The sequence below is a fragment of the Pieris rapae genome, chromosome 15 (assembly GCF_905147795.1).
Source record: "Pieris rapae chromosome 15, ilPieRapa1.1, whole genome shotgun sequence".
Lineage (NCBI taxonomy): Eukaryota > Metazoa > Arthropoda > Insecta > Lepidoptera > Pieridae > Pieris > Pieris rapae.
The window spans coordinates 1,502,485-1,520,372 of record NC_059523.1 but is presented as its reverse complement, the minus strand read 5'-3'; the positions used below and the strand labels follow the sequence as shown (position 1 = coordinate 1,520,372).

The following is a 17,888-nucleotide window of genomic DNA, read 5'->3' as shown; positions in this document are numbered from 1 at the left end:
GTAATATAAGGTGCGGCCAATACGTGTTAGAGCGGGACAGAACGCATATTACGTTTTCACATCTCTCTGGCGAGCCGCTGGTGCATCCGGTAGAGTGCAAGAGTAGATTGAATACTGTCACGTCTGTCTTGATGCTTGTTACACCGAGGGAGTATCGCGAATGATGAGCAGCATCACAACTCAAGAGAGTACTCTTTGTATTGAAGTTGCATGAGTCCGCCAACCATCCGCGAATATACAATGTAAATACATAATTATTTAGGAAAATATTAATAATAACAAATAATTAAAAGTCTCGGCAAAAAGTCTCCATGGGGTTAATGAAAACGTCTACTGAGTCACTTTTCATCAGAATTTTATTTGTTGCATTTACGGAAGGCACTGTTTACAATGTCATTGCAAAAATTTTTCAGGGAAAAACGGTTCTGGAGCGACAGAAACAAAACATTGGCAGGATATGATCACGAAGCCACGACAAACCATAGTGCAGTGGCATCGCTTGAAACCAGAATAAATTGTTAAAAATTTAAAAAAAACGTCATAAGACTGAACGGTTAAATATGAATTTCACTTCTTGAATTTCCAATGTCGGAATGGATGTGCCAAATTTTTAATATCCTTTTCTATAAACTGAGTACATGAATTGCTACGCTATCTAGTTTTTAATTTTTAGATATTGTCGTTTGAAGTTTGCCTTCAAGATTTTCCTTCATGAACAAATTGCTTTATTTGTATTAATGTTTTATCAATTTTCATAAATATGTTGCCACATCCATTTCAGACATTATCTTCATGATCATGACACTAGTGCTGTGCTACGCAAATAACAGTTCTATACAATCACTGCTAGTCTGTGATTTTCAGGGTTGCTTAAAAATGGAATAATAAATATTTTTAGTATAATCACGTTAATCTTATAAGATTTTTTTAGAAAAAAGTATTTATACTAAAATATGAAAAACCGAATTGTATCTGTATATTTAAATAACCCTGACTAGCACAATACTCAAACACTAATAATGTAGTAATATGTCAATTCAGTTATTTGACGCAGAGCACTAAACGTTACATTGCTATGACACTAATCTTGCAGACTTTAGAAATCCTCAACGAACGCGTCGCAAGTCTTTTACGTGAGAAGGCATCATGCCTTGTGGAGTTTTATATTTTACGATAAATTGGTATATAAGTAGAAATAGTCTGTACATTGCTTAAATATAACTACAATAACAAAAAAAGCATCTTTGACTAAGATTAGTTTTACATTACTTTGATTTATTTGTGTCAGCCCTCAAAGGCGACTAAATAAAAAATTAGTAAAAAATCCAGTTATTATTTCTAAATATACACTATATACGTCTATTAATCTTACTCGAAGAGCAAATCGATAAAATATAAGGCTCCCATATTAATCGACTTAAGTTTAATTGTTCCAAACTCTAACAAACATACAATGACGTGATGATATTACTCCCTGGGCTTGAGACAAAATTATTTATGACTTGCGTAGATCACCAACAAACTAATGTATATGAAAACAGTCCCGTGACAAATTGAGAGCGATTGACATTTCAATTTCGCGTTATTATGTGGCAGCTGTCAAAAATGATTTCATCACAAGACTTTTGAAAGCTATCCCAACACTATTAACTTAAATCGATTAATACCTTACCTTTCATACTCTTCTCTAAATTTGACGTTTTAATATAAGAGTTGAATTGAGTCAATGTTAAATTATAATTAGAATTGTCTATTGTTACGGTAGGTATTGTAAAATGAAAGTCGAGTTCGTATCGCACAAAATGAGTAGTTTTGACGTTTCGTCATGTTATGTAGAAACGTCGATGTCAGTTCCGTTTGACAGTCGGTGTTATCAGAACTTTTTACAATAAATTAATGGCCCATGTCTATTTTATTATAAGAATTTACTGTACTTGATACAAAAATAAATAGTTTATATTGAATTTTAAATAACTGTTTTAGTGAAACTTCTAATTTGACTTCCAACAAGGTTGCGTTAAACGTATAACACTCCTGAGATGGGGGCTAGAAAGAGACAGAGCGAGAGTGTATGCTTCCTTTTCATTTACACGTTACAAAGTTTCACTTCTTCGGCGTAGAGAGTTTCCACGCACAATTTTTTTCATGTTTTAGTATTAATTAAACAGAAATAAATCAGCACTGATTATATTTTGTATATCCTCAATAAATTAATACCAAAATCATACTTAAAGTTTTGATAACACAGACAATTTATTTATTCGTTGCAAATAGTCTTTAGAAATGTGGTTTAATATAGAAATGTAGATTTGTAGTAAGTTACCGTAATGTTAATTTTTAATTACAGGATTTATAATTTTATTAATACTATTTGGAATGTTAATATTAAAGTAATAGTGAGATTCTTTATTGTTAAAGTTATTTTAATCATTGATGTTTGGATTTTCTAAAGTTTTATAGTAGTAAACAATTTATATTTTTTTCTATTTTGACACTTACACGAATAGAAACTCAAACTTTTTTGTGTCAAAAATAGAAAAAAAATATAAATTTGCATTATTAATAATATAACAATATTGTTGTTATAGTTAGATTAGTATTTGTGTAAAAACAAGTTTAAATCCACTGCAATTATGATATCTGTAGTGCGTTATAATGTTGCCATATAAAATTTTATAATAAATACTTTTTAAATCGACTTAGTAGCTAAGTATTTATTTTTTTTTATTTTTTTAGATTGCAGTGGAAATAAAATGTGAATAATATTGAGCTTCAAATAATAACTAAATTGTTGACGTCATTTTCAATAACTATCATAATCATGGATACGAAATCTCGTTACATATAATATATCAGTCAAAGTCTATAAAATGTCATCGCAAGGGCAAGAAATCAATTTCCATACAAACTTGGCAGGAGCGTAAAGTACTTAGACATCAAAACCTTTTTATTGAGATTGGCGAGACCCAGATGTTATTGAAAACGACAAAATGTAGACTTATTCTAGATAGTACGGGCCTTATTGCGTCACCTTCTAGTTATATCTCTGTCTATTACATAATTTTAGATAAAGACAACATTAGTCGCAATGACTAGGTTGAATCTAGAACAGAAAGCATATTTGGGAACTAGATTGGCTCAGGTTCGTAGGGCTGTCCAATTTACATTTGACAATGAATCGTAAAAGGATGAAGTTGTCAACAATTTATATTAGTTAATTACTGTTTTCGTACAGCATCTGTATTTTTTGTGTTTATGAGGATCTGTATTTTTGTGAAAAAAGATGAGCAGCGTGCAACTCTCAACCCTGAGGTAGATTCGAAACATGGCTTCGGTTGGAACACATCATGAGGAAACCGGTTTGCCTTAGATCCAAAAAGTCGATGGCGTGTGTCAGGCACAGGAGACTGATCATACTTGCCTGTTATATTGACAAATTATCATGAAACAGCTTCATAAATCTGAGGCAAAGATCTAAAAAGTGTTTTGATGGATTTATTTTTTATTTAAAGAATATAATTTTTTTATTTTGTTACAAATGACGATAAAACAGACATTTGCATGACTTATAATATAGGATTTATTATTGTTTTGTTTTACACTAATTTTACTATGATACTCCTAGTCTGTGGCAATATTGTGGCAAATAAATTACACATGAACGTCATTTTGTTTTTGGACAGCCCTATCGTTTAAATAAGTAGTACATACTGAAGTACTATATTTTTTACCGTCGGGTTTATCATGTTTTGAGAGCTCCTGTATAGAGAATGCTTTTGAATTATTTTTGCTACGCATTTTGGGAGAGATTATTTTTGTGTATGTATGCTATCGCTTAAAACGGTGTGAAGGGACTTCTTTAAAACAAATCTTAATCATATTTTAAATATAAATACTTTAAACGTACTATATATAATTATTGGTGGCAGGAAATGGGAACCGAAATAAATGTAAAACCAAACAAACTGGTTTGTCGAATGACATATGACACATGAAAGCACTTATTTTAACAAAAAATAATAAAAAATGGTAAAAATTGCAAGACCACTCAATGAGTCAAACCCAATGTTCGCAAAGTGGGGCCAAAGCGAATCTTAAGCTTAAGAACGACACAAGCAAAAAGTATTTTTATTTGTTGTTCTGATTCCGCACACTTTTCCTCATACAGTGATTATATAATGCTGTTTTTGCAAAATTTCATAAACCCTTAGTATTAATTCAGTCAAATAGTCTCATATAATTGAACAGTGGCTCGTGGATTTAGCGTACGGTTATCATCTCTGAATATGTAATTTTTATGTGCACATTTAATCGTACAGTGAAGGACAATATTGTGAAGAATCCGACCTTAGACTCAAAAAATCGATAGTGACGAGGCAGACGGAATTACGAAACCACTGGTTACTAATTTCTTCACTTACTATTTTTTTAATTACTAATTAATACAGATAATTAACTGTTCACGGAAGGTATAAAGCTTGGTTTCCCAATCTAAAAAACACCTTCGTTTTAAATAATAACTTATTAAAACCTTTTTGCGTTATAAAGAAGTTGCTTCGCGCCAAAATAACTTCATGGGCATATCTCGTATAGAATTTTTAGTGTAAGTATAATTGAAAGGTCAAAATGAGAGGAATTAAATTAAATGTACATATATAGATCTTAAACGTCATTGACATACTTCCGGATTCACTACCTCTTTTGTTTATGCATATTATTTTGAACCATAGATTATGGATTATGATTACCATAATTATTTATAGTACCTACGTATCTATGGAAGAAATTGCCTCCTGAAGCGCGATTAGCATTTACTTGAACCTGATAGGCGGATCTCTCGTAGTTAGCTGATTTGGAATCCCGTGGAATACTCAATGTTGGAATTGGATGAGAGGTTAGGTTATTATTTTATAAATAAAATTATATATATATTAAAATGAATATTTTTGAACTGTTTCTCATTTGGGCATATTTTACCCAGAAGGAATGGTTGGCATAATCAGGACCTGAGTATACATTATTGATGCATAAAGTAATGCTAAATAAATATATTTCTTTTAAAGCTTTTTGTAGCTTTGGAGAGCCTTGGCACTTGCAGTAAAATATTATTAAAACCAGGCATAGAATACTGAAAATAATTCTGATTGATATTTAGTTATGGTAACTGTAGTCGTGTATTATATTTTTATTCCGATTTAAACCTATTTAGTAAATACATATCATTAAAATCTCTTTTCTTTATAACACATTATTTTTATAACAAATATTGAAAATCTCGATTACTTATATACACTTATTTTTGTATTCTCATCGACATTTTTGCTCTGTACAAAGCATTTTTGTTAAACTGTCACTCGTGTCAAATTTCGCGCGCTGTTCGATACCGCCTTTTGACATTTGACGCTTTACCATGAAAAATCAGCTCAAAATGTCGTTTGCATTTGGTGTCTATTCTGTGCAATATCTGTGGTCTCGTTTTAGTTTAATATGTATTGTGATAATTTATAGAATACTTGGAGACATAGTTACAACAAAATTAACTAGTTAAGCTGGTTTATTGATTGTTAAGTATGTATAACTTTATTAATATGTTGAATGCTGTGTGTTTAATAAATTATATTTTATGAAAGTAGTATAAAGTACGTTTTCATTGTCAAGACGCGGTTAATTAGTTACAGACCATGACTCGTGACAAGTGCTTGTACTAGTAATAGTTACAAAAGCACGCTAATTTTAAAATGATTACTAATATAATTATAGGCGTTTTAATTCTGGAAACAGTATTTTATCTATAACATCCCTTTCTTTCGCATCTGCAGTCACGACTGACTGGCAACAATTACAAAAAAAGTTGCATTTTTAAAAAGAGAATAAAATAAGTTTTTTTCAACACGCATAGCCATTACAAATATTATTTTGAATATCTATGAAGTTAGTGACAAAAGCCATTATCACAGATTATTATTCTAAAACGAGTTCGCAACTAATATTAAATGTTATATTAGAAGAATTGTGATTTTAACACTATATTTAAATTTATCGTAAGATCAATGTTTAGATATAGTTGACAATGTTAAAAGTGTATTTATAGACTGTTAATCGCTTTGAAGATTTTTTATGGTCTGTACGCATTATACTGTAAAAGTGTTGCTAATAAAAAGAATAAAAAAGCAGTGTTGGCCTAGTGGCTTCAACGTGCGACTCTCATACCTGAGATCATATTCGTTCGATCCCCGGCTGTGCACCAATGGACTTTCTTTATAAGTGCGCATTTAACATTTGCTCGAACAGTGAAGGAAAATATCGTGAGGAAACCGACATGTCTTAGACCCAAAAAGTCGACGATGTGTGTCAGGCACTGGAGGCTACCTACTTGCCTATTTGATTGGAAAATGATCATGAAATCTGAGGGCAAGACCTAAAGAGATTGTAGCGCCATTAATTTTTTTTTAATGAAAAAAAAATGCACTAAATGAATCAGGTTTTCCTGCTCGAACCTATTCCTTTTAACTCTAAACAGTGCCACTGTTTAGGCTCTCCATATATATTTTAAAATGTCAGTTTTACTATTAAAAGTGCCGGTATTACATTTGTGTAAACTAAGAGTAGTACCGGCACTTTATATATGCCTTGAAGCGTCCGCATTTTCGTATAAAATATTTAATATTGACGCGCGAATACCGCGGGCCCAGCTTGGTACAAAGATGTCAGAATTACTCATCAGGAAAACTAAATATCGAATATTTTTTTCCCTTAAATCATGTTGTTTGCCCTGGCCAGTGACAAGCACAATATATTGCACACTTGAATCATTTCATTTTTCATATTTAAATTCTCTAAACAGTAACTAGATCGAAGGCTGGATCATCTACTCGGAAATTTAATTCAGTATAATGTGAACATACCTTTAGCATATTTCGTTTCTCACGGTGAATTAGAATATTATTTAATATTAAACTTTATTTATATTTGTATAGATAAATGTTCGTATTATACAAGTACGTAAGTGTTGACAATTATAATGATATATTCTGTATAATTATATGCGATTCATTATTCTCAAATAAAATATTGAGTTAAAGGGTTTTTTATTTAAAAGGATTCATCAAGGTATCCTGACCTTATATGAGAAAAAATGTGAATTTAATCATCTGTCAAGTTATGTGCCACCTTTCTTTTTTCCACATACGATTTACTTTATTATTCTTTATCAAGATGTCATATGAAACAGGGTGTAATGGTTGCAGCTCCTTACAAACATTGTGTAAAAAAAATTTGGCGATTAAAAACAGTGGCGGAGAGTTTATTGCCAGTTCTTCTATTCCGTTCTACGCCCTTGATTTGAGAACTGGCATTAAATGTAAGATTAGATTCATGTATGTCATATCATGTTTTTTCAATTGAAGTTTCTAAAACGCATTAGGAACGGATGTCAGAATTGACAGTTGACAGTATTAACGCGGGGGCTTTTGTCAATTATTAAATTAATTTTAGAATTTCGAAAAAATTTACGAAATTTTGCCGCGTTCCTATCTAAGTATTAATTTAGGCACTCTTTTTGTCCTCCTTCTTTTCTTCTGGGGGAGGAGTTGGGAGTTCAGGGTACTCTAATTTGACGCCATCCTCGCAGGTGAATTGTGGACAACAGCCGGGGAATGGAGCTGTCTTGTTTGTTTTTTCTGCGGAAGGAGAAATTTCAATCAGTTTTAAACTGAAAATTATAATATTTAATTAATAAAAATGCGCCTGTATCCAAAGCAATAATTTTGTTACCGATAATCGAACTTTTCGACATTAATTTCTCACGTTAATGTTCGACAAATCCTTATATTTTTCTTGGAATCTCCAAAAGTATATAAGTGTTTTAATTAAGGATCAATATTCAATTTAAACGAACCAGTATCAAGTTTGCACTTGGGGTTGGCCAATGGCAGAGGTCCACAGTCCTCGACAAGCTCCAACAGCCTTGGGGGCTCGTCTTCGCTGATGACGCAGCTGCTGCGGCCACAGAATGGAGCCAGGTCCCAGGAGTTACCAGGTTCGACGGTCGCGCAACGAGTTGACGCGAAGCAGAGACCGGGAAAATCTGTTGAGAGAACAATAATTATTATTTATTAACATTATTGACTTGAAATAATCCGAATAAAATGTCTTACATTACAAACTATCAATGTTACATTTATTTATTTTACCAACAAATATAGCTTGTATAAATACTCCATTGATCGTGCTTGTATAATATATATGTATAACTAAACTTTGATCATTAGATAATTAATAGCCTATTTTATATATAAAAGCCTATTTTACGTACTGCTTTAAGTCTAAACAAGTTGGCCCTGATCTAGTTTTAAAGATCAAACAATTACTAAAGACAGAAATGTCAATAATATAGTAATTTACTATGCCTTGAAGCGTCCGCATTTTCGTATAAAATATTTAATATTGACGCGCGAATACCGCGGGCCCAGCTTGGTACAAAGATGTCAGAATTACTCATCAGGAAAACTAAATATCGAATATTTTTTTCCCTTAAATCATGTTGTTTGCCCTGGCCAGTGACAAGCACAATATATTGCACACTTGAATCATTTCATTTTTCATATTTAAATTCTCTAAACAGTAACTAGATCGAAGGCTGGATCATCTACTCGGAAATTTAATTCAGTATAATGTGAACATACCTTTAGCATATTTCGTTTCTCACGGTGAATTAGAATATTATTTAATATTAAACTTTATTTATATTTGTATAGATAAATGTTCGTATTATACAAGTACGTAAGTGTTGACAATTATAATGATATATTCTGTATAATTATATGCGATTCATTATTCTCAAATAAAATATTGAGTTAAAGGGTTTTTTATTTAAAAGGATTCATCAAGGTATCCTGACCTTATATGAGAAAAAATGTGAATTTAATCATCTGTCAAGTTATGTGCCACCTTTCTTTTTTCCACATACGATTTACTTTATTATTCTTTATCAAGATGTCATATGAAACAGGGTGTAATGGTTGCAGCTCCTTACAAACATTGTGTAAAAAAAATTTGGCGATTAAAAACAGTGGCGGAGAGTTTATTGCCAGTTCTTCTATTCCGTTCTACGCCCTTGATTTGAGAACTGGCATTAAATGTAAGATTAGATTCATGTAATGTATTTTTCCTTTTTTTTGACGTTCATAAGTGTACATTATATTACCTATATGAATAAATGATTTTTAACTTTGACTTTGACGAGGGCTTAGTCAAGATACCTGAAGTTACCCTATGTATAAAGTCGAAAACTAATGTTATAAGCGAAAATTATTGAAATCAATCACATGGAATGAATAATTTCAAGATTAATATCATCAACTAAAGTCAATTTTACCTAATAAAACGTTTATTGTCTACACTAATGTATATTAAAGCCAAAAAGTCGTCGATCCAACGCAACTAGAGGTTAGATGGGGTCATCAGTTGTAAAAAAATGTTCTACAGGTGGTCCATCAGCTCAACCCCTGCAGTGTTATAAATTATATAAGGATTTAATAAGAAAATTGGCTTTTTTACTAATTCTTATTAGAATTCGAAAAAATCTACACCCTGTATCTTTTTCATAATATCCACTAGATTGGTACTGATGAGACCCTTGTGTTAGACATGCTATTTATGGTTGTTTATTGAGATATTAGAGCCACTCATCACCGGGGATCGAATCTGCGACAACATCAATGGACTTTCTTTCTATGTGCGTGTATTTAACATTCGATCGAACGGTGAAGGTCAATTTGCATAATAAGTAAGTTCTTAAGAGAATTGTCATTTTGTTAGTGAAAATAAAAGTCTCAGGAAAAGAAAACACCGTGTTAGAAATTTTGTATTTTTTATTGAATAACTTTTCTATTAATATCAATATCACATTCACTTATAACAGGCAGGTATTCAAGTAAAAAAAGGCCGATTAACTTCTAAAAAATAAAACTAATGGTTCTGAAAGAACAGGAAAAGGATGTGTCCGGATTTCAATTGTTCATTGTGCATAGAAACTAGAAAGCGGAAAGTTTTTTCAATTGAAGTTTCTAAAACGCATTAGGAACGGATGTCAGAATTGACAGTTGACAGTATTAACGCGGGGGCTTTTGTCAATTATTAAATTAATTTTCGAATTTCGAAAAAATTTACGAAATTTTGCCGCGTTCCTATCTAAGTATTAATTTAGGCACTCTTTTTGTCCTCCTTCTTTTCTTCTGGGGGAGGAGTTGGGAGTTCAGGGTACTCTAATTTGACGCCATCCTCGCAGGTGAATTGTGGACAACAGCCGGGGAATGGAGCTGTCTTGTTTGTTTTTTCTGCGGAAGGAGAAATTTCAATCAGTTTTAAACTGAAAATTATAATATTTAATTAATAAAAATGCGCCTGTATCCAAAGCAATAATTGTGTTACCGATAATCGAACTTTTCGACATTAATTTCTCACGTCAATGTTCGACAAATCCTTATATTTTTCTTGGAATCTCCAAAAGTATATAAGTTTTTTGATTAAGGATCAATATTCAATTTAAACGAACCAGTATCAAGTTTGCACTTGGGGTTGGCCAATGGCAGAGGTCCACAGTCCTCGACAAGCTCCAACAGCCTTGGGGGCTCGTCTTCGCTGATGACGCAGCTGCTGCGGCCACAGAATGGAGCCAGGTCCCAGGAGTTACCAGGTTCGACGGTCGCGCAACGGGTTGACGCGAAGCAGAGACCGGGAAAATCTGTTGAGAGAACAATAATTATTATTTATTAACATTATTGACTTGAAATAATACGAATAAAACGTCTTACATTACAAACTATCAATGTTACATTTATTTATTTTACCAACAAATATATCTTGTATAAATACTCCATTGATCGTGCTTGTATAATATATTATGTATAACTAAACTTTGATCATTAGATCATTAATAGCCTATTTTATATATAAAAGCCTATTTTACGTACTGCTTTAAGTCTAAACAAGTTGGCCCTGATCTAGTTTTAAAGATCAAACAATTACTAAAGACAGAAATGTCAATAATATAGTAATTTACTATGTTTAGTTAAATACGGAATGTTAAATTTTTAGATAATACTTATATTTTAAATATTTTTATAAGATATAAATTTTATTAATATATATATTTATTTTTAATATTTATACGGTCAAACATGTTATATTTCGTCTTTACTAACCCACTCAATAAGCTTACACTTTCGCTTAGTTTTGTACCAACAGAATCTCTTTTACGTCTACAGTCACTTAAATATTTAATTTAAATTTATTACTGCATTAAAAGACGCACTTATAATCGATAATTAAAAGTTGTCGTTATTTACTTTCTATATTTAAATATCCGTAAAAAATATAAGTTTAATGTATGTTTAACAATAGTTTTTAATTTATTCAGAGAATTATCTAGCTCGGAAGTTTGTTGTAAAAACGAATACAATTTCCATATAAATAATGGTTTATCTTCTGCCTGGTTGGTAGTACTGGGCAAACTTTAATAACTCGGTTCGAATGATGTCAAAAACTTTCTGATTTCCCTCATTATTTTGTGACTGTTGTAATCGGATCATCGCCTGAAACATAACCCACCATAATGCCGCTGACCTACTTGGAACAATGTGGGAGGTAAGTGACCAATTACACAGTATCAGGTTTTGTGAACGACAATGGTTGGAGTCCACACATGTTGCAAAACAAGTAGGTCTCGCATTCGCCTTAATTAGTTTATGATTAAATAACAACTGAAATTTGACACATGATTTGGTCTTCAGATTTCTGTTTAACTTAAAAATTATTAATAACTTTATTTTGATGTGTAGCAATCATACATAATACATAAAATATTGCGTAGTGAGATTGCGTTTAATGTTTTTTGTTGGTGCTACATATATATTAGGCATTGCGAAAATTGTTACACAAAGTAAATCTCAGTATATACTATATATATCTGTAAATAAATTAATAACTGTTAAAATTTTCTATTCTATTTGGCTCGGTATTAAAACCCCCAAATGTATATGTATGTATTGTTATATTTTATTTTGAGGGTTAAAATCCGATATTTTTTGTACAAACCTTAGATTACTGTAAAATTATATCGATGTATCGGAAATTCAGAACGTATTGCAGTTGTATTGCTATTTAGAACACTTTCTTTACTTACGTAACGTCGCTTTTACTGTAAGTGAAACTGATTTATAAGTGAGCATTGCGATATCGATAAATATAACATAAGATTTTTTAATTATTGATTAAATTTTGCGCTGTTGAATCGCCCAAGCCTATTTTGAGGCTAACAAATTGCACCTACTATAAAAATTGGGCCGCTGGAATAGTGTATCGATCTCGAAGGCAACATATTAAATTAAAAAAGAAACCAAATTCTTTCTTAATTCTATGCTAGCCTTTTCAGTCCATCTAATATCAATAATATATTTTTAACGACCATCACGGATTCTTCTTTTTGTGGTGTCACTAAGTTTTAAATAGCTGCTTGTGAAGTACTGGATTATGATAATTATTATACGAATTAATTTACGACTATACTGTTTCCTATTTGTGTGGGAGTTTAGTTACACATACTGTAGTTCGTAAACTTATTTTTTTCGGAAAACTAATATCAATTAACAAAATATTCGAAATTTAAAAATTAAGAATTTATTTGACACAATTGAGATTTTTATGTAGGTTACACATGCAAAATCAAATCAAATTATTCAAAAATCAATATAAAAAATACTTTTAACTACTAAAGTAAAAAAAAAACATCTTCTAAACCCATGCTGAAATGGAGCTTCTACTCGTGCAACAGTAGTTTAATTATAAAATTGTTATAAAGAATATATTAAATAATATAACAAATGGGAGAAACTAGCTGCCCACGACAGGGAATCCTAGTTTGTCCCTCCACTTTATTTGTAAGGCATTTTGCTTGTTGTATCGACGATTTAAAATACAGTGTAATTCTCAATTTGGAATTATATTAAGAAAATCAAAACAGGATGCAGTAGAGACAAAAATATGTTTTATAAACTAATTTCCAATTCTTATGTTTACTAACAGTGTAAGAAGAAAAAAAAGTTTGGTACTCTTATCAGTCTGGTTTACCAAATAAGCCAAGACCGATCCGAAATCTGTCAAACAAACACATGTTATTATACTTTCATTAAATCAGTTTCTAGAAAAACACGAGGCTATCAAGATTGTGACTCATTCTATATACCTTTTACTATTAAGGACACCAGGAAGCATGACAAATATCAATGCTTTGTGAATGCAATTATGTGAATTAACAAATATAATTTAATTGTTATTTTTTAAGCGATCGATCACAGTTTTACATCAATCAAGAAGCTTTGTAAGTTACCATAGTAATTTCTAAGTTAAACCAGATTTTACATTCACAACATTTCCTTTTAGATAACGGTATAAGTATAGCATTTGAGGTTTCTAAAGGAGAATTATAATTAAATTTTAATATATTCTGGTAAAAATGTCTAACTACATATAAATTAAAATTGATATATGGGTGAGCTGGTGTTTTCCTCGTTCAATAAGTATCGCAATACAGCGAGGGAATCTGCCGGCGTCAAAGTTACTGCCACAAGAACCAAACTTTTTAAATTTGTTTTAATTTTTTTGTTTAAATTTTAAATTATTTTTATCATTACTACGTAAGTTAAGAAAACCGTAAATAGTGTGTATTTGCTTGTGATAACTTATAAACTTTATTTACTTAGATTAGTCATCCAGTTAAATATCAAAAATCATAGTTTAAACTAAATTTATAAATTATGGAACTACCTTAAAAACTGCTTGCATGCTTTTAATAATGACTCTATTACATTTCTGTTCCCATTTACAGTAACAGAATAAAAATCAACAATGCAACATAATTTCCCAAGCGGTTACCCATCATGCTTGCAACATCCGATGACGAAAGATACGTTGAACGAATGTTTTAACAGAATTTGGTTCAATTACTTTTTGACGTAATTTACAGACGGACCTATGACTCCTGTATGAAAATAATGTATTAGATTTTGACTTTTGGTTCGCTTTGTATTGTTTTTGAAGGCCTATTTTGTTTATTTGTCCTTCATTTCCATTTAAAATTGTTTGTGACATCTAAATTTGTAGTAAAATGTTAATCTGTGACCGCACTTGGGTATAGGACTTTTTTTTAACGTCAGAAAATACTTTTACGCATATCCCTGCGGTATTTTACTCCAGCAGGGATGTAAGACTCGAAACCCTGGCCACTAAAACCTAACGGATGCCTTCAGATCGCCAAAGCTTGGGTATAGGCCTTCCAACCGTTTTCAGTTGACCATATTTGCTAATAGTCTGCCAGTCTTTTCCTACTATTTCTATTTAGTCATCAGCCCACTCTTCTTTTCCCTTCTATTGTGTTGTCTTTAATGTTGTATCCATATAATCCTTTATTTATAAATGACATATATGAGACTTAAGGCACATTTTTTACCACCACTACGTGGAACCAGCTGCCCACTGATGTATTTTCTCAGGGTCCTTCACGAAGAGCGTACCAATATTTAAAAGGCGGTATTACTCATGAAGCCCAAAACCAACTTCCGACGGAAATGGAAATCGGATCACTTAAGCGCAATAAAGATTGACCGATACGGAACCAAAAAACACTTTTCGTGATTTATAACAGTAAAATCAATCTTATAATAGAAAGTAAGCCTTATAAAAACGAACATCAAATAGCGCGCTGCAACCTTGTTTCGCCTGAAAATAATTGTATTTAAACTACATTTTTAGTAGCAACAAAAATATGGAATATTTTGCTATGCACCATAAAGACGCTTTTCCGGAAGAATTCTACTCAGAGTTCTGCTGTCGACTTAGTCATCCAGTTCAAGTATAATTATTACGTTTACCTTTTTATCTAATTTGTAATGGTTATTGTTTGTTCGTGGTCTTGACAATTTGTGGTTTGAACGATTCAGTGTCAAGGTGGTGTTCTATTATATCACAGAATTAAAATTTTATTGGTTAATTTAGAATGGGTTGAGTTGATTCGAAAAGACATTAACAATTAATAAAAACATAAACAATTTTTTTTGCGTTCTATTAGTTTTATCTTATCGTACAAACAGAATTTTAATTTATTTAATTTTTTATATAATATGTAGATATACATATACTAATCATGATAGTGTTAAGACTTTTATACTAGTTTTACAACACAGGACCATCATTATTACAGTATACATTAATCTGTGGTAGATAAAAAAGTACAGCGCGTTACCACTTCTTTGTTTCTGGACAAGCGCCACAACCCGTCACTAGCACAATTCTACCCAAATTTTAAATTTAGATTTTTTTTCAAACAGTTGAAACTTTTTTCTCATGTTGTTATTTGTTTATTATTCGTGGCCAGTATCAAGGGTTAATTATTTGAATGAGTGCTCAATTAAAACCTTTTTGATTATTTATTTATTTAATGTATTGTTCTTTTATCATTTAAGTAATAAGATAAAACCTGTAGTTTATATTATATGTCAAATTAAAGACCAAACGTTGAATGAAGGTTAAACGAACGTTAGTAACGCGGAGCTCCTGGGTTCGATTCCTAGCAAAACTAAAATTAATTCGGTTCGTCAAATAAAATGTGAATCAATTATAAAGCCTTAATTTGGAATAGATTTAAAAAGATTTCCGTTTAAATTAAACTCCATTACATCGATAATTTTATACTTACATAACTGGTAACACTGGTTTGGTAAACAGGATTAAATCTAGTTCACAAACCAGACTTACTTTTAATCGTTGATATAACAGTGTTATGCAATTATAAGCACAGACTACGTTTAATATTTTTTGACGTATTTATGCCAGAAAATCAACAAAAAATTTTAGTCTGTTTAAAACTAACAATGGCTGGATAAAAACATCACGGAAATGTATGCAATATGCAAATAATAGAAGTAACGAGCTAAAATAGTCTATTACAATATTAATTACAGCAATTGTATCACGCAAGAGACTAATTATCATTAACCAGATTTCTCCATTAAGTGATATTGTCTATGAACTGATACAAGTGGGCTGACTAAATCATATATTTTGATTTAACGATTAGTTGACACTTTCCTTTTCTTTTCAGCGTAAGATTCGAAAACGAAGCGTTAAGTGTAAAAGTAAAAACTTAAGTAAGTTAACTAGTTAGTTAGTTAGTTCGTTTCTGAATATCAAACCTAAATATGTCTGGAAGATGGTTAACCATAAAGCCGTAAAAATGTTTTCTTTAGTTTTTAAATATTTGAATTTAAAACAAATTATCGTAAATATACCTAAAGATGTGAAAATTAACAAAAAATAGACAATTTTATTTTTTTTATTTAAATAAGACATTTATTAATTTAAATTAAATTAAAAAATGCAAAAAGAATTTTTTTTCTTTAAAATTAATTTCTTAATTTAAATTAAATTAATATAATAATTAATGACATTCATACGAATATTTTAATGTAAATTAGCTTATTCAATGTGCCTATACATAGCATAAATCATTTGACAATGAACTTTCCAGAGATTTATATTTTACTTTTACTTTCACTCAATTTAACGAAAAAATCTAGTTTTACTCAAATTAATTTAATCTGTGTAATATTAGTGTAGTAAAACTTATGTTTACATAATATATTGTCGTACATATTAGATCTTAAAAAATTACCAGTAGATTTCGTAATATGTATGATGTAGACTTAATAAATAAATAAATAACGAACCTCTCAAAACATCAGCAGGGATCAGCCGTTTGAAAGTCTTTGATTCATCGTCTTCTTTCTTCTCTTCAGCGGCAAAAGCCAAGGCGATAACAGCCAAAACAACAAAGTACTTCATTTTAAAACCTTACGAGCGCCACGCGTCAAAAAAAAAGTAATATGTCAAATTTACGCGCGCTTTTCGTCTGACAGCTCCGTGTTGGGCGACTGAGTTGCGCGAACACCTTTCGCTGGGTTTTATTCGGAACTATCAAGAGGGGAGTGAATGTTAGCAAAATGGCGGTTTGCAGGTATTATTTTTATTTTACAACGTTTCAGGGTTGGCTTTGTTGCAAAATCCGTGCATCGTGTGAATGACACATGGTTTTTTATGTTTCTAGAAGTTTATTATCTAACCGATTACATATAAGTGTATTTTTGTGAAGAGTTACAACATTTACATTAATCTTCTTCCATCTTAAATTGATATACTACCTATTTAATCATATAATCTTAAGTAAAACCAAAGTTATTAATATACGTTAATGAATGCGTAGAAATTGACAATACCCTAGAGTCCCTAAGCGTAACTTTCTATTAGCACGTACTTTGACGTTAATTAAAAGTTATTCAAGTCATAATTGGGAAGTAAAAATAGCCCCCGCCATAATTTATGGTTTCATTTTATTAGATTCTGACATTCATACATTTCGACTCGACAAGAATAGGGATGTAACTTCTCGGGAGGTACAAATTACATTATTCAGAACACATAGCACCTTTTAAGCCAAACGACAAACATGTAATGCTCTTCGAGTGCAAACAATGTTGCTGGGAGCGCTAGCTGAAACAATTTTGCAGATCTGTCCCGATTTACTATAGGCATTGATCACAGGAGCAGTGGTGCTACACATCTTGTACCTGAGAAGCCCAATCGACTTGAGCAGCAGATATCAAAACCTGATGCAGTGACTGGTTCAGGCTCGATCCAGCCTTTTTGCACAAAGGTGGGACTTCTGACTTGACAGCAACAAAGCCTGTGCCTACTCACGAATAATATTACGTTCAATATATATACACTCGTTATATCAAGAATATTCACAGATATAGCTCTGGTTAGAATAGTTCTTC

General features: G+C 31.3%; 2 protein-coding genes across 6 annotated transcripts in view; one reads left to right on the top strand and one right to left on the bottom strand.

Moving 5' to 3' along the window:
- The window catches only part of LOC110995071 (synaptotagmin-7), a 249,537-nt gene extending 243,401 nt beyond the window's left edge, over positions 1 to 6,136 (top strand). For all 4 annotated transcript variants that reach the window (XM_045631353.1, XM_045631354.1, XM_045631356.1 and 1 more), the window contains one exon: positions 414 to 6,136. In XM_045631353.1, coding sequence (XP_045487309.1) covers positions 414 to 514 — 101 coding nt within the window. In that variant the 3' untranslated portion in view covers positions 515 to 6,136. The remainder of the gene's footprint in view (positions 1 to 413) is intronic.
- Positions 6,137 to 7,493: 1,357 nt separating this feature from the next.
- LOC110995069 lies at positions 7,494 to 17,009 on the bottom strand. 2 transcript variants are annotated; one of them, XM_045631468.1, is made up of 3 exons: positions 16,782 to 17,009; positions 7,898 to 8,086; positions 7,494 to 7,679 (listed from the first exon to the last, which is right to left on the bottom strand). In XM_045631468.1, exons 1-3 carry the CDS (start codon positions 16,894 to 16,896, stop codon positions 7,546 to 7,548), a joined length of 438 nt encoding a protein of 145 aa, XP_045487424.1. In that variant the 5' UTR covers positions 16,897 to 17,009; the 3' UTR covers positions 7,494 to 7,545. The 2 variants fall into 2 exon arrangements, with proteins under 2 accessions (XP_045487424.1, XP_022117733.1); XM_022262041.2 differs by lacking the exons at positions 7,494 to 7,679; positions 7,898 to 8,086 and adding exons at positions 9,855 to 10,337; positions 10,556 to 10,744 and having other exon boundaries at positions 16,782 to 17,007.
- Positions 17,010 to 17,888: the final 879 nt, after the last annotated feature.